The sequence below is a fragment of the Malaclemys terrapin genome, chromosome 10 (assembly GCF_027887155.1).
Source record: "Malaclemys terrapin pileata isolate rMalTer1 chromosome 10, rMalTer1.hap1, whole genome shotgun sequence".
Lineage (NCBI taxonomy): Eukaryota > Metazoa > Chordata > Testudines > Emydidae > Malaclemys > Malaclemys terrapin.
In genome coordinates this window covers 54,442,627-54,470,188 of record NC_071514.1, presented here as the reverse complement: position 1 = coordinate 54,470,188, position 27,562 = coordinate 54,442,627, and the positions used below count along the sequence as shown (strand labels likewise).

Here is a 27,562-nt window from a genome sequence, read left to right as displayed (position 1 = left end):
ACTTGGAATGGCGTAAAGGAAAGCTTCAGGCCATGCTCCTCCAGCGACAGATCGCTGCTCGGGTCTGGCCGTTCCAGGAGGTCACAGCTGGGGAAGGAAGAGAAAGAGAGAATGAAGCTGAAGCCCCAGAATACAAGGTCTCACAGCGGCCTCTCCCTTCCCCCATCTACTTACCTGATTGCTTCCTTCACAGGAAGGGAGGTCTGGAGCCACGTGACCACAGTGCTGCCATGTGACTCATACAGCCTGACCTCCAGCCTGTCCTCAGTCTTCATGGACAGAGAGTAACATTCTCAGGATCAGCCAGATGACTGATGATACCTGATCTCCAAATGCTTTACAAAGGGGGGGGGGCAGTATCATTACCCCATATTAGAGACATGGAAACTGAGGCACCAAGAGGGGAAGGGACACACACTGAGTAGGCCTGTGGCAGAGCTGGGTCTAGAAGCCAGGTTAGCTGAGTCCCAGTCCAGTGCTCTAGCCACTAGCATATGCTGCCTAGACGGCACGGTGCCTCCTCCCAATCATCAATGTGCAAGAGCAGCTTTGGTTCACCATTTCGACTAGAGGATAGCCAGCAGGAAGAGGTCAAACTCTGAACCTGGCTGGGTTGCCCCGTTTAGAACAGACAGACCCTGAGTTCTGTAAGTCCCTGCAGGAGGCTGTAATGAGGAGTAATGCTTTGCAATTCTCTTCCAGAGCCCTCAGAGTGCTGACGCAGGCAGGAATTGTTCAGCCCATCTGGGCAAGGGAGATACCAAGGCCTGAATTTCCAGAAGTGGCCACTGAGTTTAGGTGCCTGCACTGTGAATGTTCACATTGGGCCTGATCTCCTGAGGAGCTCAGCCCCGTCCCCACCCAGCAAAGTACGCTGGATGTGTGGGCACTCAGCAACTCTGAGCATCAGGCCCAAGGCACTATAAGCTGGGGGGCCTAAAAATGGAAGAGAAGCTGCCACTGCTATGGGTGCAAGATTTTGGCTAGTGTGATTCTCCCAAGTCCAAACAGTGAGCCAGGCTGCCTGACTCCCAGACTCCTGCTATAACCACTAGCCCACACTGCTTGCCCTGTCAGTGTAGGAAATTCCTGCTCAGCTCAGCTGAATGTCAAAGATCTGGGAGGTGTGGGCAGATGAAGGATGAATGGAAAGGTCCAATCACTGGACTAGGACTGAGAGCTGTAGCTAACTCTCCTGCAAGGCACTTGGCTTCTGTCAATCCAAAGTGCTGTAACAATGCATAATGCTAATACAAAAGCTGCCAGTGCTCTGTGTCTGCAGGTACCGCAGCTGGCGCCTTTCAACACACCGCTGCCCCCCTTGTCTCTCTTTGGGGCACGTGCCTGTTTGATGGTTTCTAGCACAACAGCTGGTGAATGCACAGAGAAGGCACTCCAGGCTGGACACTGCGCTGACACAGCTGGCACGGTGTGCAGAGGGAAGTTCAAGTTGTAAGCATAATGGATCACACCCGCCTCCTGGAAGGAACCTGCACAGAGAATACAACAGCAGGTGTCAGGAGTTAAGCGCTCAGCACAGTTAGAAACAGCAGCAGCGCCATCCCCTGTGAGACGGGAGCAGGCACTGTGCCGCGGTCCCACACGGGAGAGAGCTATTTTCTTTGCCCACATGCTCCCCTCAGGAATTGGCAGGCTCCTAGGGGGCATATCAGTGCTGTGCTGCTCAGCCCCCGAAACTCACCCCTGTGAGGCATCACGGCATAGGTGAACTCATGGGGTCCAATATCTGCAGTGGCATCTGGTGACTTTGGCGCTCTCAGCCTGGAGGAGAGGGATGAATTAAGGGGGTGGAGCCTCTTCCACTGGCAGGGCCTAGAACCAGCCCCACTTCCTTTAAACACTAGTGCACATGCACTACCGGTGTCAAACCACCCTGCTGTTCCATCACGCAGCAGGGACCCCTGCAAACTGCACCACAGTCAGGCTCCATGGCCGTGCCCCATTGGGGGAGGAGCTCCTGCCACAAGACTGCGAACGCCCGCTGCACTCACACGCCAGAGGCCTAGGGTCTGTCTTGACTTGTCACCAAACACTGGCCCAACACTTGGATCAAAGTATTCAAGAAACTGATCCCACCATAGAGAGCAAGGTGCTGCAAGCTCAGTAACTAGATCAGTGACAGCCAATCCTTAGTGGCATGAATTCCTGACCACTGCAGGAAAGGGTTAAAACCTTATCATCTCCGTACTTGACGGGACGGGGCAGAGAGCGGATCCCGTTATAAATGGGACACATTCTAAAGCACAATATGCACTAGAGTTTCCATTTCCAGTCCAATCCCGCTGCTATATACAGGGTGCAGACCACAGCGTTTGCAAAGTTAAACGATAGTGCACATGGGACTGCAGCATCCCCAGCGAGCAGAATTGTAAACCCAAGGCATCCATTGCCCAGCCCCGCCCCCCACCCACTCACAGCGAGAGGCTCATCACGTTCTTGTGCACCGACCCGCCGTATTTGCAGTCGTTCAGCAATGCCACCCCGAAGCCGTGCTCAGACAGGTCCATCCACTTGTGACTCCACACCTTGGGGAAACAACTGGCCTGGCATTAGGGGGCTGTCACCCGGGATGGTTATTTGTGGAGCAAGGTGGGTGCCACGCAAACTGTCTTACTGACCAAGAACACAAAGGGTGGCTGGGGGAGGCAGACGATGGCCCCTTGGGCTCTGCAGAGGGCCAATCCCTGTGAACAGCCTAGATCACCAATCAGGAGCGTGACTGGAAAGCTAGTCCCCATGAAGGAAAGGCAGATCGGGCTCCTTCATCAAACTGACCGGCAGCTGCAGTGAGGCCAGGATGCAAATTCCCTAGCTCTGGGGAACTGCATGACCCACTAACACTGAAATGCAACTTCGTCTGCCCCAGGCTGGCTCCACACAACAGCAAACCACAGGTCATTCCGAGACAGTTGAGCATCCATCTGGATCCCCCGGAGGGAGCTTGTGATTGGGCAGTGGGAGGCTGGTACTGTGCTATGTCAGTGTACAAAGCCATATCTGTGCCCTGGCTGGGAAGGATTTGAATAGCGACACTGACTCAGCGACCCAAGATTTTGTTCTCACTGAGGTCCCTGCTTAAAGCTCTACTCTCTTGGGATATGGGGACTCTGCTCCTGCCAGGTTCACCTCCCCGCAGGAGACAGCCTATCCCTGCAGCAGTTCAGCGAGCAGCTGTGGTCCGAGGCGAGCTGTTCTCAGAGGGCACGCGGGGTGGGGAAAGAAGGGACGGTGTCTTTCTATCAGGGATATTTCTACCTAGAGAGCTGGGGCAGTGGCAGGGCCCAGCCTGCTGCCCTCCTACCTTGAACCGAGCCCAGTCCCAAGACGTGTTCCAGTGCGTCGGCCTCTGCAGGTGCCCAAACTGAATCTCATACGTTGCATTCATGCTCCGAACCTGCAATGGGAACTCCACCTTCAGGAATCGGTGAGCCTCATTCCAGTCAACCTAGAGCAAACGGGGCGGCCAAAAGGAGGCTCAGGTCACTGTGGGGGAGACGGGAAAGATGCCGTCATCTTCACCACAGTGGCTCCCCTGTTCTAGCTTCCCCAGGAACTCCCCATTGTCTAGTTAACCCCACCCAACAGGGACCTGGTTCCCTGGTAAAGTATCGAGCAAGGGCTAAAACTGGCCCTGGGACGGTACTCTATTGTCTCTGAACGTGGGAAAACACGATCACATCAATCCATCCCAGTGGCTTTAAACAATCCCAAAGCTCTTCCAAAGTGCTTCGTTATATGCCGGGGTGGCCAAACTGTGGCTCGCAAGCCACATGCGGCTCTTTTACAGTTAAAATGCAGCTCACTGAGCCCCTCGAGACCTCCTCATTTTCCCCCTACCAGACTGGGGAGGAGAAGTGGGGGGAGGCTCAGGGCTTCTCCCAGAGACGACTGGCACTTGCTGAGTGTGGGGGGCAAAATTAAAACATTCGCCCCTCCAACAGCTTGAGTGATGCCCTCCCAGGCACACATACCCCTTACCCTCAGTGGCCCCTGCCTGCAGCTCCCAGGTGTTAGCTCCTTGTGGAGACACAGCGGCAAATGGTTGGGAGCTGCAGCAAGGGGCTGCTGCTTTAGCTCCATGGGAGAGGCAGCAGCAAAACACTGTCTGTCTCTGCAGCTCCCAGCTGTGTGCCGCTGCCTCTCCCCATGGCCGCAGCTGCTGTGCAGGGAAGGGGCCTGGCAGCACCATGTGACTGAGTGGGGCTAGCAAACCCTGGCAAATATTTGGAGGGGCATGTAACCCCACATGCCCCCCCCCCAATGTTGCCTCCGGTTTCTGCCCAGCAGGGTGGGGGGTCTTGGGGTTTCAGTCCCTTGGAGCATGCCTGCCAGGGTGCAGGGCTTCAGCAGGAGTGGAGCTGAAGCCCCAAGCCCCAGGAGGCATGCCCTGCTCTCAAACTTCTGAAGATTGTCGTATGCAGCTCAGACTCTCGGTAAGTTTGGCAGTATATGCAGTAAAGGTTAGATGGGAATAGGGGCATCCAGGAGAGGCAGCAGAGGTGATGGGTGTTGCCTCCAGTGAGGAGACGCGCCTGTCTTTGGTTACGAATGTTCACTATCTTGGCTGCTTCTTGACTCTCCTCCAGTTCCAGTCTTGGCTTGCCTAGGATGCAACCTTTCCTTGGACCTCGCCCCAGTCATCCACCTTTGCCACCTCTATGCTCCATTCCTACAACACACACATCCTTCTGGGATTCTCTCCTCCCCCCACAGCAGTCTATATAAGGCAGGTGTGGCCTGCACAAGCCTTTCCAAACCTGGGTCAGGAATCGAAGATAAGGACACATGGCATCCAGGATGACTTCTTGGGTGATGACACTCCGCTCGCTGATCTGCAGAGAGAATTTCACACTTCCTCGCAGGCCCCCAGCCAGGACAATCTCCAGAGGCTTCAGAAGGGTTGTGATTGGCTTCCTAAAACAGATGTCAAGCATAAGGGTTAAGATTCAGGGGGTGACAGCTCTGTGTTCAAAAGGTTAACGTAAGGCTCCTACACTCGGAAGACAAGAGGGGAGCAGGGATACTCCCCCCCCACCTGAGGCTGCATTTTTCTCACCAGAGGAATTCTTAGAACCCCTCCCAGGCGCTGTGTAATCTTACACTATTCTACGCTACTCCCCTGGACACGAAGAGCTGGAAAGAACAAGCACATAGTTTTCCATTGCAGAAGTTTTGTCCTCTCTCTGGGAAGTTGGTTCTTTGCTACAATCCCAAGAGACAGAGAGCTTTGCAGAGTCCTAAAAAAGTACCAGTACCCACAATGCACTGCTCACTTACCTGGTTTCCAGGTGATAATCCATCACGTCCCAAGCATCCCAGTACAAGGGAACATCATCAAATATCACAAACTGGTTAGCGCAGTGACCATCCTGGACTGACTCTCTGAAACAAAGCAGCGAGGCAGAGGATCAGCAAGGGAACAAGAAGCTGCAGTGGATGACATAAGAATTCTGTGACCTGAAACAACATTCCAACAGCCTGGAAACAGACACCTGCCACTTTAGCTTCTCTGGGAGGAGACTAGGTGGGAGAAATGAACCAGCCTTTCATTTGGCCGACTGATGTTCAAGCCCCACAGGCGGGCTTAGTTATGATGAAACTGAGGAGGAGAGGAGGCCTCAAATTAGTCCCCACTGGGTTTCACACCCCAGTCTGTCCAGGCAAGATGGAATCATTGGAGATGATTTCAGTGAGAGCAGATCCATATTCTACGAACGTTAAGTAAAACCAATGTAGACCGTCAGCTCTTTGGAGCAGGGTCAATTTGCTCCTGTATTTGCCCAGTGCCTGGCACAACGAGCCCCAGTCTGGATTGGCCCTCAGGCATGGCTGCAATAAACACGATGAATAATCGTCATACCTCCCCGAGTGCACTAAGCGAAGCAACATCATGCGCCCCATGGAGTCCAGGTGAGCCGCGATAACCCCATTCTCCATGGTCACAGAGCCATCTGCCTGGTGAGAAAGAAGAAAGAATCAGAAGAGAGCACAGGCTCCACACCAGCCAAAGAGTGAGTGTGTGTGTGTGCGCAATGCTACAAGTTACTGAAAACGGTGTTGCAAATCCAGTTTAGGAGCTTGGCCCATGGAGCTTTCTGATGTGCAAGCGAAGAATCCAACAGGGCGGCTCATCTGTTTTGTCACCGTCACGGGATGAGGGGGTGTTAATGAATCCTCCATGGCAGAGCAGCCCACGCTAGGCACCTTCACCAGGGCTGAAAGGAAGAGAGGCAGAGCGGTTCACTCAAACGCTTTTCCCTTTAGGAGATGTCTTCTCTCTCACTGCGTGCCATTGGGCCCCCTCTTCGCTAGGAAATACCTCCCCCCTGCTCTGATGTCCAGGAGCTTCCCATGTGATGCTGAGGGAGATGGAACCTATTTCTAGAGATCATGGATAACCCTGATCTAGAGATAATGGATAAGCCAATGTCTGTCTCAGCTGTGCGAGAGGCAAAGGCTCTGTATCCTCCATGTGACTGGAATTAGACAGCCATCACTTTGTTGGTCTATTTTTCCTGGTCCACCTCCCCTGCTCTGCTCCTGTCCCCCGCACCAGAAGATTTAGGGTGCATCTGTGCTTTGTGGGGGATGAGCTGCAAGTCTTTAGATAGGCAGGACAATGGCACCTAAGGTCTTTGCTCCAGTCCTGGAGACGACTTCAGTCCGTTCCCAGGGCAAAGTGTTCAGAACAAGGAGGCTTTCTGCTGTCTCGGGACCAGTCGGCAAAAGTTCTCCAAACAAGGACCAAATAGCATCTTTAATGAGGAGACCACCCATGCTACGGATTTCTGGACAAAGAAAAGGCATTTCAGTTCAGAGCAGACTATTATTAATTATAGAGCACCCCAAAGTTGGCTAGGCCCTTTAGAGACAAACAAAAAAGACAACGGAGTGAGAGAAAGGATGTAGTACACACTGGCCTCAGAATTGCTTGTCCATTTGCCCCATCATGCCTAATCTTATTAAGCAAGTTCTCTTTACTCTTAACCCTAATTCCCCCAACTCCCTTCCATTCAACTGGTGTGTTTAACTCTGGGCTGCATTTTTTCCAGTTAAACTCTGGATTCCCTCCTTGCACCATCCTAACATTCCTCTGTCTTCCATGCAAATTCAGACTGGCCATAAAACATACAATTTTTTAACAGTGAGGGTAATTACCCCTTGGAACAACCTACAAGGGTCGTGGTGGATTCTCCATCATTGGCAATTTTTAAATCAAAGCTGGATTTTTTTTCTAAAATATCTGTTCTAGGAATTATTTTGGGGAAGTTCTCTGGCCTGTGTCATACGGGAGGTCAGCGAATTCTTTCCCAAGTGTCTGGCTGATGGGTCTCACCCACTTGCTCAGGGTCTAACTGATCTCCACATTTGGGGTCAGGAAGGAATTTTCCCTCCAGGTAAGACTGGCAGAAACCCGAGGGGGGGGAGGGGAGTTGCCTTCTCTGCAGCATGGGGCATAGATCACTTGCTGAACTAGTGTAAATGGGGATTCTCTGTAACCTGAAGTCTTTAAATCATGATTTGAGGACTTCAGTAACTCAGCCAGAGGTTAGAGGCCTACTACAGGAGGGGGTAGGTGAGGTTCTGTGGCCTGAAATGTGCAGGTCAGACTAGATGATCATGATGGTCCCTTCTGGTCTTAAAGTCTACAAGTCAGTGAGATGATCACAATGGTTCCGAATAGCCTTGGAATTGATGCATCTCTGCAGCCATTCCTAGCAACCTCCCAACAATCCTCCCCATCCCCACTGCTCAAACCAACCCTTCACATGCACAGTCTCTTCCAGTGTCACAGGACTCCTGGGGCCACGGAGTCTCCACCTGCGGGAGGGGGGGGTGTCCTCTGCTTGCCAGACTCTGACTTTGTAACCAGATACAGTTGGGGCTTGTTTTCTCTGGGTATCGACAAATGGCATAATGCAGACTGGCTGAGTGCAGTGGGGCCACGGTCCAGGGCACTATGGGCATCCTTCCTCCTACCAGCCTCAGTGGAAGCAGGATGCGCAGGGCAAGAAAACAGATTGGGTTCCATTAGTTATTACCAACACCAAGAGCACCACCTATTAATGTGGAGTCCCCGATGCCTGTAGGGCTCGTAACAAAACCAAACCACAACCAAACATTCACCAAACCAGGCAAGGAGTCAGATCAGAAAGCAGGAACACCACCTTTCAAAGCCCACCTGACAGAGGGTGTTACAATGAACCCAACCCACTTGACAGGAAAAGCCTCTTAGCACAAATCACTCCTCACCTGCGTAGTATCTCATGGCATCCTCCACAACTAGCTGGATACAACTGCCTGGCAACACGTCATGGAACTGATTCAGGAGAAGCAACCTGAGCACGGGGGACCGAGGCAAGAACCAGAAGAGAGCTATGGATTAGTATCACTATGAATGAACTATGCCATCCTCATTCTAGAGGACAAAGCCCTTTGTATCTTGCTGCCGGCTGATGGGGACTGCAATAGCCAGGCAGTTCTCACATGCACATGGTAACTGTGGCCTTCTGGCTTCAGGTCACCACTTTCACTCCATCCATCAAAAATGTGAGTTCTGATGGACCCTGCTCTGCTGCTCTTGGAGACAAGAGAGAGTGCAGCCAGCTCACAGACCCTGAACTCTCTTAGCAGTCACCCAAGCCAGGCATTCCTAGCCTTTTTCTGGGAAGATTCCCTGGGCACAGGTTTGGGAATTCACAGAAACAAATATACTTGTTCCTTCAATTCCCTGCCTTGGCAGTAACCTTGGACATTGGTGGCATCTCAGTGTCTCCTGGTCTCTGCCTGTGGCACACAATAGTTCAGCCTCCTGAGGACCAGAGGGGTATTTCTAATAGCCTGTGATATACAGGCAACTATGACATACTTGTCCATAAAATGAATTCTTCTAAATCAGTCTGTTGAGAGACTGTCTGGGGTTTGGTCTAAGCTATAAATGAATGAGGCTATTTTTTGGTTTGCTACTTAATATATTGTTTGTTACTATCTCATCTAATGAAAACACTGTGTCCGCTTGTTTTTTATATACCTGAATGTGCTTAACGCTAGAGTCCTGCAAATCTGCGGTTATCCACTTATATCTGCAGATATCTGCATCTGCGGAGGCGGTGGTATTGTTTACCATCTTTGCAGATCGCGGATTGGATGCTGATCCAAATTTTTGTATGTGCGCAAAGCTCTACCAGTGAGGTAGGGTGCAGATGCAGATGCATATAAAAGGGGGAGTGCAGATCGCAGGTCAGATACAAGTTAATGATCACAGATGCAGATCCAAATTTCTGTATCAGCGGAGGGCTCCGATTATCACTGCAGCTTTATCCAATCAATGGTGGCACTCGGACGAACTACTTTACCTCCAGAGATGCTGCAGTTTGATGGAAGGATACTGGAAAGTATTTTTCTGGGTCAGAGCAAAACTACTCAGTACTTCAGCATCATGGAGTATCCGCTCGCACTCCCGATTCCCTTTCTTTATCTGATCCCAAAGTAGGAGAAAACAGGGTTTTAGGAAGAGCTATATCAGAGGAGATTTTTGCCATCTGTAGCAAAACATTATATCAGACATTAGGATGTAGAGAGTATCTATTACTGGGGGTAGGGATAGCTCAGTGGTTTGAGCATTGGCCTGCTAAACCCAGGGTTGTGAGTTCAATCCTTGAGGGGGGCAGTTAGGGAACTGGGGTAAAAATCTGTCTGGGGATCAGTCCTGCTTTGAGCAGCAGGTTGGACTAGATGACCTCCTGAAGTCCCTTCCAACCCTATGATTCTATTATGTATTCACAAATAGCAATGAGATTCTCTTTTCCCTGAGGGTACCTTCTCCAGAGCCCCTCCCACTGTAACAGCAGAGATTACAGTCGCTCAGAAATTAGCTAGCTGTTCTGAAAGATGGTACTTCCCACAATGCTCTGTTAATCGATAGCAGCACGCAATGCTGCCGTGTCAGTTTTGGAAAGAAGGGGTTTGGGTGGCAGCCTCTCTGTACCATGTTTACAGAGGTCAGGCAGAGAGAGACACTCAGCTGAGGGCTGAATGCCCCTTCCTACTACGGGGAAAACCCCCAGTGGCTCAGCAATCAACCCGAGATCCAATGAGCAGCTTTTGCTCATCTCTGGCTCAAACAAGAGCATCCCTCTTGTTTTCAAACGCAGTTCAAAGAGACCCTGTCAAATAGTTTAAAGCTGAGACTTAAGGCCTGTAAAGAAGAAAACCTGAATTAACCAAAAGCAGTGCTAAAAACGCCAACCCACCAATGCTGTGCCAGTGCATGAGACCTAGAAAGCAGACCGACTAGAAACAGGGTGTGTCTATGCTGGAACAAGGCTAGCAGAAATGGCATTCAAAACGGACCATCTGCAAGAGCCTTGTCTACACTAGGGCACAAGCTGATGGGAGTTTTCTGTAAATTTTCCTGGTGCAGTCAGAGCACCAATCATTGTAGCACGTAGTGCTCTGTCCTGATAACTTCTATTGGACTAACTGTGAAAATGACATGGGCTCGCAGCTTTAGAGAATCACAAGGTCTTTGTCAGGTCCTACTATGGCACTAAATTGCACCAATGACGGCACACCAAGGAGATGGATTCAGAGTGGAAGTCTCCCCTACTGGTCAGAGTTAACCTGATCTAGATAGTTTCCACCCACTGCCTTATCTCCCCTCCCATCCCGGGCATGGTAACCTGGGTCTGGGTGGTATAAGTGCCGTTGTGTAGCTCCAGGAACAGTTCTCCTATCCAGGTGAACAGCTGGGTCTTCTCCTTCTCCAGCATAGAGAAAAACCGGTCAGGTGTGGACATCTGAACCCTATGGGGGAGAAAGGCAGATAGTGACAATACAGGCTCAGCAGCTGCTGCCCACTGCAGAGGGAACGAGGAGCCCTGTGGTTCCTTCCCTAGCAAAAGTCGATGGATTGCAAGTGGGAAAGCAACAGCCCCAGCTGTGAATCATCAGCTCCCTCCAGCCCCACTCTCCAGAATGGTAGGACCAAAGGGGTTAGCAAAAAGCTCTCAAGAGTCGGCAGTCAGCACCGAGCTCTGAAGGACACACAAGGAGAAAGGGTAGAGCCTCCCCAGACCTGGGTAGCCCATCTGTATCACTCATTCTCTTCAGCCTGTCCAGCATCTTCTGGGTCGGGCAACCTCCTCCATCTCCAAACCCAAAGAGAGCGGCGCTGTGGTTCACTCGGCCTTTGTCTCTGTTGTTGTTCATGGTTTTCAGCATCTAGAGAAGATTACATATACACATGACAAGTAGTGTCAGGCCTCCTCATAGTCAAGCCAAGGAGAGCCCTGCAGGCGTAAAGATCAGGCACTAGCTTGTTGTCCTCTTCTCACCATGTTCATTCTCTTTTCAGCTCTGCCTCCCGGGACACATCCACCGGGGCCCAGGGAGACAGGAGAATCTGGAGAAGTTGAGAGCCCTCCTGCAATGACTCATCAACTCTCCACTCCCCCGTGGATTTAGCTTTAAAATGCAGCTCATTATAAAAAACTCAAGGCTCTGACACATTGCATGGACAGACAAATCTGGGCTTTACTCCAAACACCCCACCTGCTTGTCCTATCACCTTTCCCCACCTCCTCGTTATGTGGTACTCCCCTCCAACAGCCATTGTTTACAGCCCAGATGGCGGTGACATTCCCTTGCAAGCTGGGTACACTGGGACAGAAAGACAGAGGCAAACCCATCTGCCTACAATGTCATATCGCTCACCTCCTCCACTCGACCTTTTAGGGCATAGGAATTGCCAGGCGGGAAATGGGTCAGAACTTGGGAGCCATCGATGCCTTCCCAGAAAAAGGTGCTATGCTGGAAGAGAGCAAAATGTCACCAAGGGGGAGTCTATTACAGCCTCACAGGGGGACACCGCAGGGACAGCCAGAGTGGGGCGCATTAGTCCAGGGAGCTACTGAAAATAAACTTCTGGTTGCCCACCATTAACTTTTCAAAGCTGTTGGCTTCATACTTCAGCACCTTACCATGATATGATCAGTAGCCAAATCTTCTCTTGTTGTGGGCTATGAACTACCTGATCCAGTCAGCCTCACGTAAAGCTCTGGTGAGCTCTCTGAATGAGGGCCTATGCCCAGGGAGCCAAAGGAACAGTTCAGCTAGTACGAAGATTGGTCACATGCAAGCCCACTGGACAGACTCCCATACACACATGCACGCCCCCCACAGCAGGAAAGGCCAGCTCACCGGGAAGGTGTTCACCAGGCTCCAGCTGAGTTTCTGAGTGAGGAACCATCGTATCCCACAGCCACGCATCAAGTGGGGCAGCTGGGCTGAGTATCCAAAGGTGTCTGGCAACCAGAACTGGGAGCAGAGAAGAGAACGTGCGAGAGAGAGAGAAAGAAACACAACCCCGTCACCTGCTCAGGTGTCTCTCAGACAATGTAGCCGGGTGCACCTATCTCCCCACACATCTCTAGGGCAGAGACGGGAACAGGCCCAAATTCTGGATACCCCATATAGTCAGTCACGTATCACTGCGGCCCTAGTGCTCTCCACAGGGCCCCTCAGCCTGGAGGAAATATTGCTAGGTAGTGGGTGCTATATGAACTGGCCAAGGCCTATGTACTAGGGAGTAGGAAGAGGTACGCTGCACTAATATATCCAAGGCCCTAGCAGCCTCCGGCTGGAATTTCTTGTGAATGGTCCAGCGGTTCAGGCACTAGTTTAGGACTTGGGAGACCTGGAATAAAGTCCCTGCTCTGCCACAGACTTCCTGTGTGACCTTGGATGAGTCACTGGGCCTGTCTGTGCCTCAGTTTCCTCATCTGTACAGTGAGAATAGCAGCACTGCCCTTCCCCACAGGGGCGCATGAGGTTAGATACAAAAGAGATCGAAAGAACTCAAATATGATGGTGATGGGCCACATACATACCTTAGATAGATCACTCCTAAGTGAGCGTGTCCCACCAAGAATGAAGCAGAGACACTGGGAATATCAGCTCTAAAAGGGACCACATAGATCACCTCCACCACCCCCAGAGAAGGAACATGTAGAGGGGATCCACCGAGGAGGAACACGTACCTCCGAGCAAAGCTTCCCAAACTGCTGCTGGAAAAACCGCTGTCCCTGCAGGAACTGACGCACCATTGATTCACCACTGGGAAGATTCCCATCCTGGAAGACAATGGCAACTCTGAGGAATTCTGTGCAGATCCCCTGCCCCACTTGCCAGCAGAGAAAGGAGAGTGGCCACCCCAGTAGCATGCACCCCATGGCAGGCCCAATCCATACAGCTCCCAGCTGAGACACTGCAGTCATGTATGGACATGATACACCCTCCAGAGGGGTGGGGGAGGGCAACAGAGTCTGGGGAAAGGGAAGAGCTTGTTGACAATACAGCTGAGGGTGCTACTGGGTTATGGTTCCAGGGTATAAGGCTGCCTAATCTAGAGTTAGGGGTACACAGCGTAGGACTCCCTGGAATAGGATTAGAATTACAGTTGGTAGGACTCCCAAAGCTAGTGTTATGGTTCCAGAGGGTCAGGCTCCCAACGCTAGCGTTCACATGGATACGACTCCTTCAGCTAGGGTTGAGTTCCAGAGGGCAAGGCTCCCCAAGCTAGGGTTAGATTTCCAATGAATAGGATGCCCCGACTAGTGTTAGGTTTCCAGAGGTTAGAGCTCCCCAAACTAGGGTTAGTGTTTCAGAGGGTAGGGCTGCCAGGGTTAGGGTTCCAGAGGTAGGGCTCCCCAAACTCAGATTAGGATTCCATCAGGTAAGGCCAGCCCAAGCTAGGGGTAGGGTTCCAGAGGGTCAGGTGCCACAAGCTAGGGTTAGGGTTCCAGAAGGTAGGACTCTACAAGCTTAGGTTAAGGTTCCAATGGGTAGGGCTCCTCAATTTTGAGTTCTAGAGGGTAGGCTTCCCCGGTTAGGGTTCCAACAGGTAAGGCTCACCGAGTTAGGGTTCTAGCAGGTAGGGTTCCCTGGGTTAGGGTTCCTGAGGATAAGGTTCCCTAGGCTAGGGTTAGAGTTTCAATGGACAAGACTCCCCAAGCAAGGGTTAGGGTTCCCAGGGAGAGGACTCCCCAAGCAGGGTTAGGGTTCCCAGGGTAGGGCTGCTGTGAGAGAACTGGATGTGATATAACTCGCAGCCATGTTGTTCACTTAGGCCCCCATAAGCTGTAAGCGAGAACACCAGATAGGAATAATCTGGCCTTGCTTAAGCAGACAGAACAAAAAAACCTGCAAGCTGCAGTTTCACTGGCTGGGACAGATAAAGTGAAAGGACAGATTCATGAGAAGGTGTGTGGGTGAGGGAAACATGGAAAACTGACTCTGATTCTGGTTGTCTGTTTGTGTCAGTGTTTTTTGCGGAAGGTGCATGGCTTACATGGAGAATAATGAATTGTTATTGAATTGTTATTGGCTGTTGCTAGGGAAATTGTTAGCCTATTAGAGGCTATTATGAGTTATGCGCTTTGTCTGGAGAAAATCTAATAGTTAGAAAGCATGCTTTGGAGCAGTCAGAGGAAGCTTTTCTTCAGGCAAGGAGCCGACACCTAAACTCCCCATCAGCTGGACAGAAAGGCCCCCAGAAGGCTGGCTGGTGATCACTCAAAACCATTTCAGACTTCGGGTAAATATAAATGTTTGGAATGCTCTAGTCCTACTGCTGAAGCATTTATATGTGTGTGCATTCAGACCTAATAAAAAAGTAGTTTTAGGTAAAAGCACTCTTGTTCGTGCCAATCATTTATCAGATGGAAGAGCTATGTCCCCATTGATTTATTCCTGACACTGCCTGGAGAGAAACAGTTAAGTTGCCACTGCAGTGCTGTGGGTTCTGAAAACCCAGGGTAACAGGGCTGCCCAAGCAAGCATTAGGATTCAAGATGGTATGACTCCCCAAGCTAGGGTCGGGGTTCCACAGGGTAGGGATCCCCAAGGTAGCATTAGGGTTCCAACAGAGAGGGCTCCCCACACTATATTTAGGTTTCCAATGCATAGGACTCCCCTGGCAAAGGTTAGGGTTTCAGAGTATAGGGCTCTCCAGGATATATTTAGGTTTCCAAAGGGTAGGGGTCACTGTGCTAGGCCCCAACACCTAGGATTAATGTCCCAAAAGTAGGGGTTCCTGAGCTAGGATAAGGGTTCTAAAGGGTAGTGGTCTTCAGGTACCATTAGTGTTCCAAATGGTAGGGTTAGGGTTACGTTTCCAGAGGGGAGGGATCCCCAGGCTAGGGTCTGGGTTCCAAAACCCCTCCCATGATTTCCCTTGAGGGTCTGAGCAAAAGAATATGTTAAGAGAAGGCATCTGAGACTCAGTAACTGATCTGTTAGAGAGAAGACTCAGAGGGCGATGCAGAAGGGCTGCTGTGATCTTACCATTTCTACCCAGGTGCCACCAACAGGTATGAATCGTCCCTCTTTGGCATAGTCCTGAATCTGAGCGTACAACCCAGGATACCAGTTCCTCACCCACTCAAACTGCTGGGCCTGCAAAGAAGACCGAGCCATAAAGCACCCGGAGACTATTCTAGAGATTATCCAATTTGTCTAAGGCTTCTGGCTCACAGCAGCTGCAAACCTGAATTTTTAGCAGGCATTGGAGCTCAGTGCAAATAGGACTGGTCCCAGACCTGGCAGGACAGCTCTCTGCTGCCAGGTAGGAGGCTTGGGCTGAAATCTGCACCTGGCATCTGGGGTTGGGAGCATGGTAGAAGCAACTTGGAGACCAGGGATAGAGAAGTCCCTTGCATAGCAGCCCTCCTCCCAGCCACTTACCATGCTCCTTCGAATATCCACTAACCTTCCTTTTGTCTTTGCTTCAAGCGTTTTGCTGCCCACCTGGGAGTGGAAGATGACAACTCACCTGCGAGCAGACAAACGTGAACTCCGGGTTCTTCTCCATCAGGCGTATGACGGTCACCCAGCTGCGAGCACACTTGCGGATAGACTCCTCGTATGGCCACAGCCAGGCTGCAGGGACAGAAGCAGGCTGAGCTCACTGTGGCCACATGGCCTTTCCATTTTAAATGGCCATTATTTTATATACACACACAGCCTGCCACCTGCCAATGCCCATTCTGTGCTGTCTTCTCCTGGCTGGAAAGACACAGCTGAGCCTTATCACAGCTATGAAAAACGTGTCACAGACCATGAAATCTGGTCTCCCCCATAAACTTCGATCTTTTGTGTACTTTTACCCTGTACTATAACTATAGGGCAAAAGTATATACAAGTACATAGCATTTCTCAAATGGGAGGTCCCAACCCAAAAGAGGGTCTCAAATCTGTTATATAAGGGTTGCAGTATTGCTACCCTTACTTCTATGCTGCCATCAGAGCTGGGTGGCTGGAGAGCGGCAGCTGCTTGCCAGACACCAAGGTCTGAATGCAGTGCCGCTGCCAGCGGCAACACAGAAATAAGGATGGCATAGTATGGTTTTGCCACCCTTACTTCTACGCTACTGCTGCTGGTGGCACTGCCTTCAGAGCTGGGTAGCTAGAGAGCAGCGGCTGCTGGCCAGGAATCCAGCTCTGAAGGCTGCGCTGCTCCAGCTATCCAGCTCTGAAGGCAGCCAGAAGTAAGGGTGGCAATACCGTGACCACCCCTACAATAGCTTTGCAACCCTATTTTGGGTTGGGACCCCCAGTTTGAGAAACACTGACTTAAGGGCTTTACATGTTTGTATTTTGCCGTTTTTCCATACATATTCATGCTTTGTTACAACTCTGTGAAATTTAAGATTTAAATATCTGAAATCGTGACATTCAAGATTTTTAAAATGCTATGACCGTGAAGTCATAGCTAAGTCCACAAAAATGGACTGTGAATTTGATATGGCCCTACTCATCCGGGATCCAAGCTGTGCTGCCTTTACAAGAATCAATCACTGCGGGGTGTGAAGACATGGGAAAATCACACTATTAAAATGTCAGTGGATTGAAGCATGGCAGTAAGTCCTGAAGAGTCCTCAGCTCTCGGGGCTGCTGCCTGTCCTGGATACCTCACTTCCTTTTCCCACAATAGCGTGACTAGGGAAAACCCCACTGGGAATTTGAAATCTAGGGGCCAGGCAAAGGAAGTAAGGAATGGGCATGGAAGGCTTTGACATGCCCCTTTGTAAAGGATGCCTTCCAGCCCTGTGGTAAGTCACCATCTCCAGCCAGGCTGAAACGGCTACATACATTTTGTAGCTGATAACTGAGATTTCCCTGTCCCTTCCCCTAGAGGCTCAGAGCATCACTTCTACAGAACACTCAGTGCCTGCTCAGCTGAGAACTGCTCCCCTCTGGCAGTACCCAACATCACTGGCCAGCCCTAACCACCCACAGGCCTTTCAGTAAGCACGCATCCCCTGGACCCATTCTTACCAGAATCAATGTGGCAGTGGCCCATAGCATGGATGGTGTGCTGGCTCTCGCCATTCTTCTGGCAGAAGATGGAAGAGGCGAGGTGATGCACTGCAGGGAAGGTACAGGAGTCCGTGACATCAAGCAGGTTAACCATCTGATTGGCCACGTACAGTGCCTGGAAGCTCCGCTGGTTTTCCTCCCCAAGGAGCTGAGGGAGGGCAAGAGTGAGAAGAGAGAGACATTAGCTCAGCAACTCTCATATTGGACAGGTTGAGAGTCTATACGAGGTGACGGATAGCACACTGAACTGCTGCACATGTGGACAGCCCATTAGCTGTGTCCTACCAACTTCCCACCTCTCTACCAATGACACGTGTAGCCTGAGGCAATATAGACGCAGAGGTGGTGTTTCCTTCCCCTAGTGTACGAATTTCGCTTTTTTGGAACTCAGAGGCTGCAGTTGTTAGCTGGCATGATGAGACAAAGGAGACACTTCCAGTTGTACACAAGCTACAATGGCAAATGCTTACTCCTTCAGGTCTTTTTGGTAGAGCTGGGGGAAAGAGGCCAAATCAAGGGAAAGTCATGAAAAAAGGAAGAGGAGGGAAGTAGAGGAGCTGGAGAATAAAAGGGACAGCGGACTAAAGTATTTACCTTGGCCATGTCCACTAGTATCTCAAAATCTACCAGCAGCTCATGGACATCCCTGTTAAAGACCACAAGCTCTGCCTTGTTCAGGGTGAACTTCTTGTCAGGGTCAGGAGGTGCAATCAGGCTGCCTTTTCCAGCCCCAAAGAGACCATTGCAGGCAACTTCCACGTAGACAGTCAGACTGTAGAAATGAGAAAAATGGAAACAGAAGTCACCAGAGATCAATGAGCAACTCACTGTGTTCTCTGCGTAGAGACTAGGAAACAAGATCTGCCCAAAGCACAGGAACGGTCGGACCGGGCCAGGCCAGTGGCCTGTCTAGTCTGGTATCCTGTCTCTAATGGTGGCCAGTGCTTCAGAGACAGACATATTACACCTACCTAACTGTGCAACACTATCCCACACGGGAGAAATTTCTTCCTGATCCTAGCTAGTGAGTAACTCACACCCTGAAGCACAGCAATCAATAAACCTTGTCATTGTATCCTGCCTGATGTTACCTCACGAGCTGAGCAGCCAATAGGTGACAATGCTGCATCACTGGTCCTCACAGCTCTGAGCAGAGAGGCCTGGGCACTTTCCCTGTGTGGTGTGGCTGTGCCAAGAGTACCTCATAGGCCCTCCAACCAGTGCAGGGTGGGGGTTTCCCTGAATTTCAGCAAGCATCAATGCTCACCTGTGAGGCTCCGTCTCCTTGAGGCCATCTGTCAGGATATAGCTGGTCTTCTCCCCTTCTTTAGTCAAACCCTGTGTGTCATGACAGGGAGGAGGGACATTAAAATAGCTCCATGACAACACTAACATCAGAGATGTTAACACAGGTTCAATGGGAACAGCTGCCATTCTGCATCACTAACCCATGACTTGTTGATACATATCAGCAGAGGGGCCCCTTCTGACACATGGCAGATTACCATGGAGTTGTGCGTACTGAGATTGTGCTCACTGTTTGTCTATGGAACTAGTACAAAGACCATTTGCAGCACCCTGCTGAATGAAGATTTTGCTCAAACTCCCTAGGACATGTCTCCATGCCCCATCAAACACACACGAAAAACATCGTGGAAAGGGTCGGCTTCTCCTGGAGAGCTGCTGCAACCCCAGCGTTAATACCAATCCCATGGGTATTCCATGCCACAGACCAACGGTCAGGAATATTGGATTAAAAACCTCACAAAACAGGGAAGTGCTATATAATTAGAGGAAATTAAAATCCAGTCTGATTCAAACCATGTAACAAATGGCAGGGAATTCCTACAGCCCCGTTATAAGGGGCTGAGACAGGACATGTCATGGAAACAGCATTGATTGCAGCACTGCCTACGACGTACTTCATAAAGATCTAGCATTGGCACAGGCACTTCCTCTTACCTGAACCGGCTGCGCATCCCTCCACACCATCCCTTCCCCATCGCTTTCCCACAGGAGATGCACTTCCTTCCCCGCCCATGCTCTGGGGATGCTAAGCTCCACTTTCAACCAGCAGGTCCACCACCTAAAAATGACAGGCACATACACTTCTGAACTGATGTTGAGCCATTAATGATTAAGCATTTCTCTATGAAAGGTTAACATGCACAAGACACTACAGCCTCAGCAGAATCTCTAAGGAGGTTTGTGGGGAAATCACTTAGTATGTACAGACACCAATGCACAAACACACACAGGAGACAATCCCTCCAGGGCTTGCTTTTATTTTTTCCTAAGAGTGAAAGATGCTCAATTGACAGCCCCATAAACAGAGATCTGCTCTGTATAGATCAGGTACGATAGGGCATGGTCAGCAGCAGTACAAGTACGCTCAGCCTCCACCCATACACATCAAGCCAGACCCGCCAGGAACATCGACAGGCAGTTTGTTCTCCATGGCTCATTCAGTCAGAAGATCATCAAGGGGGGAAAGTTTAGAGGCACTTTTACAGTACAGACACCTGTTGCCTAGGAACTGGATTGAGACACCCACACATTCCACCCAGGTCCCAAAGAGCCAGGGCATCTCAGACAGCTGTTGGGTGGATCAGGCAGCTATCTAGCAGTAGTTTGACCTGCTCTCTCAGAGAAATCAGGACACTGAGATCAGCTCTCTTTTCCACAGCATTCCCCAGTGCAGCAGGGCTTGGCAGTGTTGTAGGTGGCAATTCCATGAGGACAAAGGAGCTGCCATGCTGGAAGCAGAAGAGGTGCACAAAGGGGGTCTCACATTACCAGCATGGAACGAGAATAGAGAGAATTGTGACTGCAGGGATAGAGCAGCTACCCACCAGGCAAAGAAAAGGCCTCAGAAGGGGAGAAAAGGGATGAAATAAACCCTATTTCATGAAGGCCCAAGTCTCAAAGATCCACTCCCCGCACCTCCATAGCCTAACATGAAGTATTCCACAGGGACTGCTGTCATGGGAGTCAAGTTGAAGGAGAGGGGCTCAGGATGGACAGAGACAGGTAATTAGCTTCCAGAGATTTTGGGTCAAGTTTTAGTCTGGAGTTTATTTTTATAACCAAATTACAAGCACTCAAGAAACAGGTATTTATGATACCTCCTTTAACTGCCCCAGCATTATCACAGGCCTTCTGTTCTGCCTGGAGATTTGCCGATAGGTCCAACACATAAATCAAAATCAAAGTTCTAAACATGGAGCTGAAAGAATCCAAAAGAGTGAGGTAGGTGGCTGAACAAAGAGATTTCAGAGTGCCTGGCTCGCAGTCTAGTCCTGCCTCTGACACTGACTTGTCATGCGGCCGCAGTCACGTTACTTAACTTCTCCGTCCCTCAGTTTCTCCCCAAATGTAAAATAGGGAGGATTATATATCTTCTGTCCTACTTCATCCGGGGTTTGTGAGGATTAGCTAATATGCATACAAGTAACCTGAAGTTAAAGTGCTAAAGATATCTTTAGGTGTAGAAAAAAATAAGTTGTATACACACAGATGTTGCACACAGTCCTACTGATTAATCTGCAGCACCTGGGGAGTAAAGATGGAATCTCACACACAGAGCTCATTGTGTCCCTCAAGGGGAAAAACAATAGCGACTTCACATTACTTCCTCATTTAAATAAATGGCAGTTAAAAATCAATTCACATCACTTTGTTCCTCTAAGGCTGGTGTTTACGTGGGTCCAAAGGAGTCCCCAACTTTCTGAATTCTTGTCTGACAGCTTCATCATGTGGGATTCGCTGAGGGGTCTGGAAGCAGGAGAGAGACACCAGGGGGCAGGTGTCCCCGAACAGCCTGCAGTAAAGATGACAGGCAATAAAGCCAATCACCCCAAGGTACGAGGATTTTTTTAAATTAATTAATGGAGATATCCCATCTCCTAGAACTGGAAGGGACCTTGAAAGGTCATCGAGTCCAGCCCCCTGCCTTCACTAGCAGGACCAAATACTGGTTTTGCCCCAGATCCCCAAGTGGTCCCCTCAAGGATTGAACTCACACCCCTGGGTTTAGCAGGCCAATGCTCAAACCACTGAGCTATCCCTCCCCACCCTTATCTGTCTCCCAATCTCCCGATGAAGGCTAAAGCTTTGTCACGCTTGTTTTTTCCCCAGTGGTTCACCATTGCAGAAACATTCAGTTTAAAAAAAACCCAATGTTTTAAAAAACTAACAATCCTGTTTCTTGTTAGCCTGATAATAAACCTGGGTGCCCAGCGTGGCATGTGGTCACCATCAGCAGCAGAACACCTGTATCTGCCTTGTATATTTTCACTACCACAAGTGCCAAGCCATGGAGATTTTCTTCGTTCCCACAAATCACACAATCATAGAAATGTACGGCTGGAAAGGACCTCTAGCCCAGCCTCCTGTGATGAGATAGGACCAAGTAAACCTAGAAGACCATCCCTGACAGGTCTTTGTCCAAGGTGTTCTTAAAAAACCTCCAGTGATGGAGATTCCACAACCTCTCTAGGTTACCTGTTCCAGAGCTTAACTATCCTTATAATTAGAAAATTTTTCCTGGTGTCCATCCTAAATCTCCCTTGCTTCAAATTAAGCCCGTTACTTCTTGTCCTATCTTTAGTGGATGTGGAGAACAATTGATCACCATCCTCTTCATAACAATGTTTCCCTTTTGTTCTTTTCTATTTAAATGATAGGAGCCCCCATTCAAAGCATTACAAATACCTTTGCAAGCAAAGGTTACAGCAGTATTCCCCATATTAGCACTGGATGAAGCTATGACAATCTACACCAGCTGAGGATCTGTCCCTAAGTGTACTCACATGAACTACATATAGCGATACCATGGTACAGTTATCTACTTGTACAGATTTTACAGACACTAGCTGAGCAGTAATAGTCACATTATGATTTAAAGCATCAAGAGGAAATTTATAGTCCAGACAGAAATTCCACTCCTGAAGCAGCAGAGTGACATAGTCTTAGGCCTGGTCTACACTACGATGTTAGGTCGAAATTAGCAGTGTTACCTCGATTTAAGCCTGGACCCGTCCACACGACGAAGCCCTTTTTTTCGACTTAAAGGGCTCTTTAAATCGATTTCTTTAATCCACCTCCAACGAGGGAATTAGCGCTGAAACCGGCCTTTTCGGGTTGGATTTGGGGTAGTGGGGATGCAATTCGACGGTATTGGCCTCCGGGAGCTATCCCAGAGTGCTCCATTGTGACCGCTCTGGACAGCACTCTCAACTCAGATGCACTGGCCAGGCAGACAGGAAAAGGCCCGCGAAATTTTGAATTTCCTGTTTGCCCAGTGTGGTGGAGAGCCCAGATGAACACGCAGAGCTCACAGTACAGGTAACAATGATGGAGTCCCAGGATCGCAAAAGAGCTCCAGCATGGACCGAACGGGAGGTACAGGATCTGCTCGCCATAAAGGGAGACGAATCAGTGCTAGCTGAACTCCATAGCAGTAAACGAAATGCCAAAACATTTGAAAAAGTCTCAAAGGGCATGAAGGACAGAGGCCATAACAGGGACGCACAGCAGTGCCGCATGAAAATTAAGGAGCTAAGGCAAGCCTACCACAAAACCAGAGAGGCAAATGGAAGGTCTGGGGCAGAGCTGCAGACATGCCACTTCTACGCTGAGCTACATGCCATGTTAGGGGGTGCAGCCACCAGTACCCCAACCCTGTGCTTTGACTCTGTCAATGGAGAATCACGGAACACGGAAGCAGGTTTTGGGGATGAGGAAGATGATGATGAAGACATTGAAGATAGCTCACAGCAAGGAAGTGGAGAAACCGGTTTCCCCAACAGCCAGGATATGTTTTTCACCCTGGACCTGGAACCAGTAACCCCTGAACCCATCCAAGGCATGCTCCCAGACCCTGAGGACACACAAGGCACCTCTGGTGAGTGTACCTTTGTAAATATTACACATGGTTTAAAAGCAAGCATGTTTAATGATTCATTTGCCCTGGCATTCGCGGCCAGTACAGCTACTGAAAAAGTCTGTTAATGTGTATGGGGATGGAGCGGAAATCCTCCAGGGACATCTCCAGAAAGCTCTCCTTGATGTACTCCCAAAGCCTTTGCAAAAGGTTTCTGGGGAGGGCTGCCTTATTCCGTCCTCCATGGTAAGACGCTTTATCACGCCAGGCCAGTAGCACGTAGTCTGGAATCATTGCATAACAAAGCATGGCAGCGTACGGTCCCGGTGTTTGCTGGCATGCAGACAACATCCATTCCTTAATTCTCTGTTATCCTCAGGTGAAGGATATCATTCACGGTCACCTGGTTGAAATAGGGTGATTTTATTAAGGGGACGTTCAGAGGTGCCCGTTCCTGCTCTGCTGAACAGAAATGTTCCCCGCTGTGGGTGTGGGGGGGAGAGAAGGGGGGGTTAGTTGGGTTTGTGCTGCATGTTAACCCGGAAACCGCAGCCCCTCCTTTTACACTGCAAACCCATTTTAAATGGCCAACCCAACGGCCGCTTGGTATGGGAAATGAGGGTGCTGCTGTTTGAAACCATTCCCACATGTTATGAAGGTTAAAAAAGCCAAAAGACTGTGGCTTACCATGGCTGCCTGCAAGCCGAATTCTGTTGCCTGGCACTGCGTGAGTGATCTCACACACCAAACCGGCAGGCCCTCAATATAAGAGGAAAAATGCGACCTTGTAACGAAAGCACGTGCTGTGTAATGTGAACAGCAAGATTTAACGTTAAAGAGTGTATCCATTGTTCTCTAAAATGTGTCTTTTTAACTACCACCTCTCCCTTCTCTTCCACCAGCTGCAAATGTTTCTCCTTCACAGAGGCTAGTGAAGATTAGAAGGCGAAAAAGGCGCACTCGGGATGACATGTTCTCGGAGCTCCAGATGTCCTCCCACGCAGACAGAGCACAGCCGAATGCGTGGAGGCAGACAATGTCAGAGTGCAGGAAAGCACAATATGAACGCGAGGAGAGGTGGCGGGCTGAAGAGAGCAAGTGGCGGGCTGAAGAGGATAGGTGGCATCAGCTTGCTGACAGAAGGCAAGAGTCGATATTCCGGCAGCCAGAGCATCAAACTGATATGCTCCAGCACATGGTTGAGCTGCAGGAAAGGCAGCAGGATTACAGACCGCCGCTACAGCCCCTGTGTAACCAACAGCCCTTCTCCCCAAGTTCCATTGCCTCCTCACCCAGATGCCCAAGAATGCAGTGGGGGGGCCTCCAGCCACCCAGCCACTCCACCCCAGAGGATTGTCCAAGCAACAGAAGGCTGGCTTTCAATAAGTTTTAAAGTGCAGTGTGTCCTTGTCCTTATCTCCTCCCCCACCCCACCCGACGCTTCCCTCCTCCTCCACCCCTCCCGGGCTACCTTGGCAGTTATCTCCCTATTTGTGTGATGAATTCATAAAGAATGCATGAATATGAAGTAACAATGACTTTATTGTCTCTGCAAGCAGTGATCGAAGGGGAGAGTGGTTAGCTTACAGGGAAGTAGAGTGAACGGGGGTGGGGGGGAAGAGGGGAGTTCATCAAGGAGAAACAAACAGAACTTTCACACCGTAGCCTGGCCAGTCATGAAACTGGTTTTCAGAGCTTCTCTGATGCGCACCACGCCCTGCTGTGCTCTTCTAACCGCCCTAGTGTCTGGCTGCATGTAATCAGCAGCCAGGCAATTTGCCTCAACCTCCCACCCAGCCATAAATGTCTCCCCCTTACTCTCACAGATATTGTGGAGCGCACATCAAGTAGTAATAACAATGGGAATATTGGTTTTGCTGAGGTCTATGCAAGTCAGTAAACTGCGCCAGCGCGCTTTTAAAGGTCCAAATGCACATTCTACTACCATTCTGCACTTGCTCAGCCTATAGTTGAACAGGTCCTGACTACTGTCCAGGCTGCCTGTGTATGGCTTCATGAGCCATGGCATTAAGGGGTAGGCTGGGTCCCCAAGGATAGCTATAGGCATTTCAACATCCCCAACGGTTATTTTCTGGTCTGGGAAGAAAGTCCCTTCCTGCAGCTTTTGAAACAGACCAGAGTTCCTGAAGACGCGAGCATCATGTACCTTTCCCGGCCATCCCATGTTGATGTTAGTGAAACGTCCCTTGTGATCCACCAGTGCTTGCAGCAGCATTGAAAAGTACCCCTTGCGGTTTATGTACTCGCTGGCTTGGTGCTCTGGTGCCAAGATAGGGATACGGGTTCCGTCTATCGCCCCACCACAGTTAGGGAATCCCATTGCAGCAAAGCCATCCACTATGACCTGCACATTTCCCAGAGTCACTACCCTTGATCCGGCAGCTCTTTGATTGCGTTGGCTACTTGGATCACAGCAGCCCCCACAGTAGATTTACCCACTCCAAATTGATTCCCGACTGACCGGTAGCTGTCTGGCGTTGCAAGCTTCCACAGGGCTATCGCCACTCGCTTCTCAACTGTGAGGGCTGCTCTCAACTTGGTATTCTGGTGCTTCAGGGCAGGGGAAAGCAAGTCACAAAGTTCCATGAAAGTGCCCTTACGCATGTGAAAGTTTCACAGCCACTGGGAATCGTCCCACACCTGCAACACTATGCGGTCCCACCAGTCTGTGCTTGTTTCCCTGGCCCAGAATCAGCGTTCCATGGCATGAACCTGCCCCATTAACACCATGATTTGCACATTGCTGGGGCCCGTACTTTGTGAGAGGTCTATGTCCATGTCTGTTTCCTCATCACTCTCGTCGCCGCGCTGCCATCGCCTCCTCATCTGATTTTGCCTTGGCAGGTTCTGGTCCTGCATATACTCCAGGATAATGCGCATGGTGTTTAAAGTGCTCATAATTGCCGTGATGATCTGAGCGGGCTCCATGATCCCAGTGCTATGGTGTCTGGGCTGAAAAAAGGCGCAAAACGATTGTCTGCCGTTGCTAAGCAGAAGCCCCGTTAACTTCAATGAGGCTCAGTCTCCACGCTGGGGTCCTCCTGAGCAGAGCCAGTTGCAGGAGCAAGGATTTACGTGACAGATGCCAGGAACAGATGCAGTCATGGTAGGGTCTATGAAAATAGTATTTTTGTTTAACTATGTGAGAGCTAAATAACACGAAGATTGCGGTGCTGGTAAGACAGATGGGTCTGTGAGAGGATCTCTGCTATGAGTGCTCCACAGGGTGAAAAGGAGAACCTCCTCCTACACTGTGAGAAACCCAAAAGAATTGTCAGAATGGGAGAGAAAGAAGCAGCAAACCTGAAACTGACCAGCCTAACTGCAGATTGAAACAGCAAAGGGGAAAGAAAGAGCAGCAGCCTTTGATTTTTAAAGCCTTTAATTTTAAACGCACAATAAAGGATCTTACAAGTATCCCTTCGCACACCCAGACAACCCAAGCCTGCTCCAAGCTTTCAGAGCAGTGACACCCCTCCCGATCGCCCCCCTCCCCGGGGCACGGCTGGAGTCACTGCGACTCTCAGGCAGACCCACAGCCGGGCCAGCAGGAACCAGGGGCCGGTGGCGGCTCGGGTCCCCGCCGGCCAGCGGGGCTCGCTCCGCCGCTCGATCGCGCGCCCCCCCGCCAGCGTCCCGATCCAGCCCCGCGCCCACCTCGCTCCACGCACCGGGGGGGGGGAGAGGCGCTAGAAGTGACGGCGCTGAGTGGGGGAGGGGGGCAAGCCCCGCCGCAGGGGCTGGGGGCGGCCGGACCCTGCCCCGAGCGGGAGCGCAGGCCCGGCCCGGGGGACGCCCGCGGGCTGCTGTTTCCCGCCCGGAGGGGGCGGAACTCGCGGCGGACCGATCCGGCTCCCACCTGCCCCGGAGTTTGCAGTCGGGGAAGCAGTGCTCGGAGAGCAACTTCTCGGCCCGCTCCAGCGCGGTGCGCTGCTGCTTGAGCACCAGGGACCCGGCCATGGCCCCGCGGAGCAGCTCGGACACGGGCCGAGCCACAACTCCGGAGCCCGGCAACGGGGAGCCTGTACCTGTGGGCTACTGCGCATGTGCGGGGCCGGCGGGGTACGGTGGGGAGTGAGCACCCCGGGGGCGGGGCCTGGGTCCCGCCTCTCCCTGTCGCCCAGCAACGGGCAATCCGGCTCCGCCTCCGCTCCTCTGTCCCAGATTCCTGGCCCGGGTTCCCCCTGCAGACGCTGCGGGGAGAGAGCAGGACGCACACCCCTGTGGGGTCCCTCACACTGCTCTGGGGAAGGTTCC

The 27,562-nt window shown here is 50.8% G+C and overlaps 1 protein-coding gene across 1 annotated transcript; it reads right to left on the bottom strand.

Moving 5' to 3' along the window:
- On the bottom strand, positions 1-27,265 carry LOC128844514 (alpha-mannosidase 2C1-like). The gene is made up of 24 exons (XM_054042308.1): positions 27,165-27,265; positions 19,363-19,486; positions 18,668-18,738; positions 17,995-18,172; positions 17,359-17,548; positions 15,854-15,960; positions 15,367-15,477; positions 13,062-13,154; positions 12,223-12,339; positions 11,737-11,832; positions 11,099-11,244; positions 10,704-10,827; positions 9,378-9,499; positions 8,275-8,360; positions 6,648-6,809; positions 6,150-6,236; positions 5,882-5,972; positions 5,299-5,403; positions 4,779-4,935; positions 3,323-3,466; positions 2,437-2,546; positions 1,703-1,782; positions 1,345-1,490; positions 1-87 (listed from the first exon to the last, which is right to left on the bottom strand). Exons 1-24 carry the CDS (start codon positions 27,263-27,265, stop codon positions 82-84), a joined length of 2,754 nt encoding a protein of 917 aa, XP_053898283.1. The 3' UTR covers positions 1-81.
- Positions 27,266-27,562: the final 297 nt, after the last annotated feature.

Excerpts from the sequence above, each read along its gene's own strand:
- LOC128844514 (XM_054042308.1), bottom strand. The coding sequence starts at position 27,265 with ATGGCCGGGTCCCTGGTGCTCAAGCAGCAGCGCACCGCGCTGGAGCGG. Across the intron at positions 18,173-18,667 it reads AAGGAGACGGAGCCTCACAG|TCTGACTGTCTACGTGGAAG; the intron begins GTGAGCATTGAT and ends TCATTTCTACAG. Across the intron at positions 15,478-15,853 it reads TCACGTTTGTCTGCTCGCAG|GCCCAGCAGTTTGAGTGGGT; the intron begins GTGAGTTGTCAT and ends TCTTCTTTGCAG.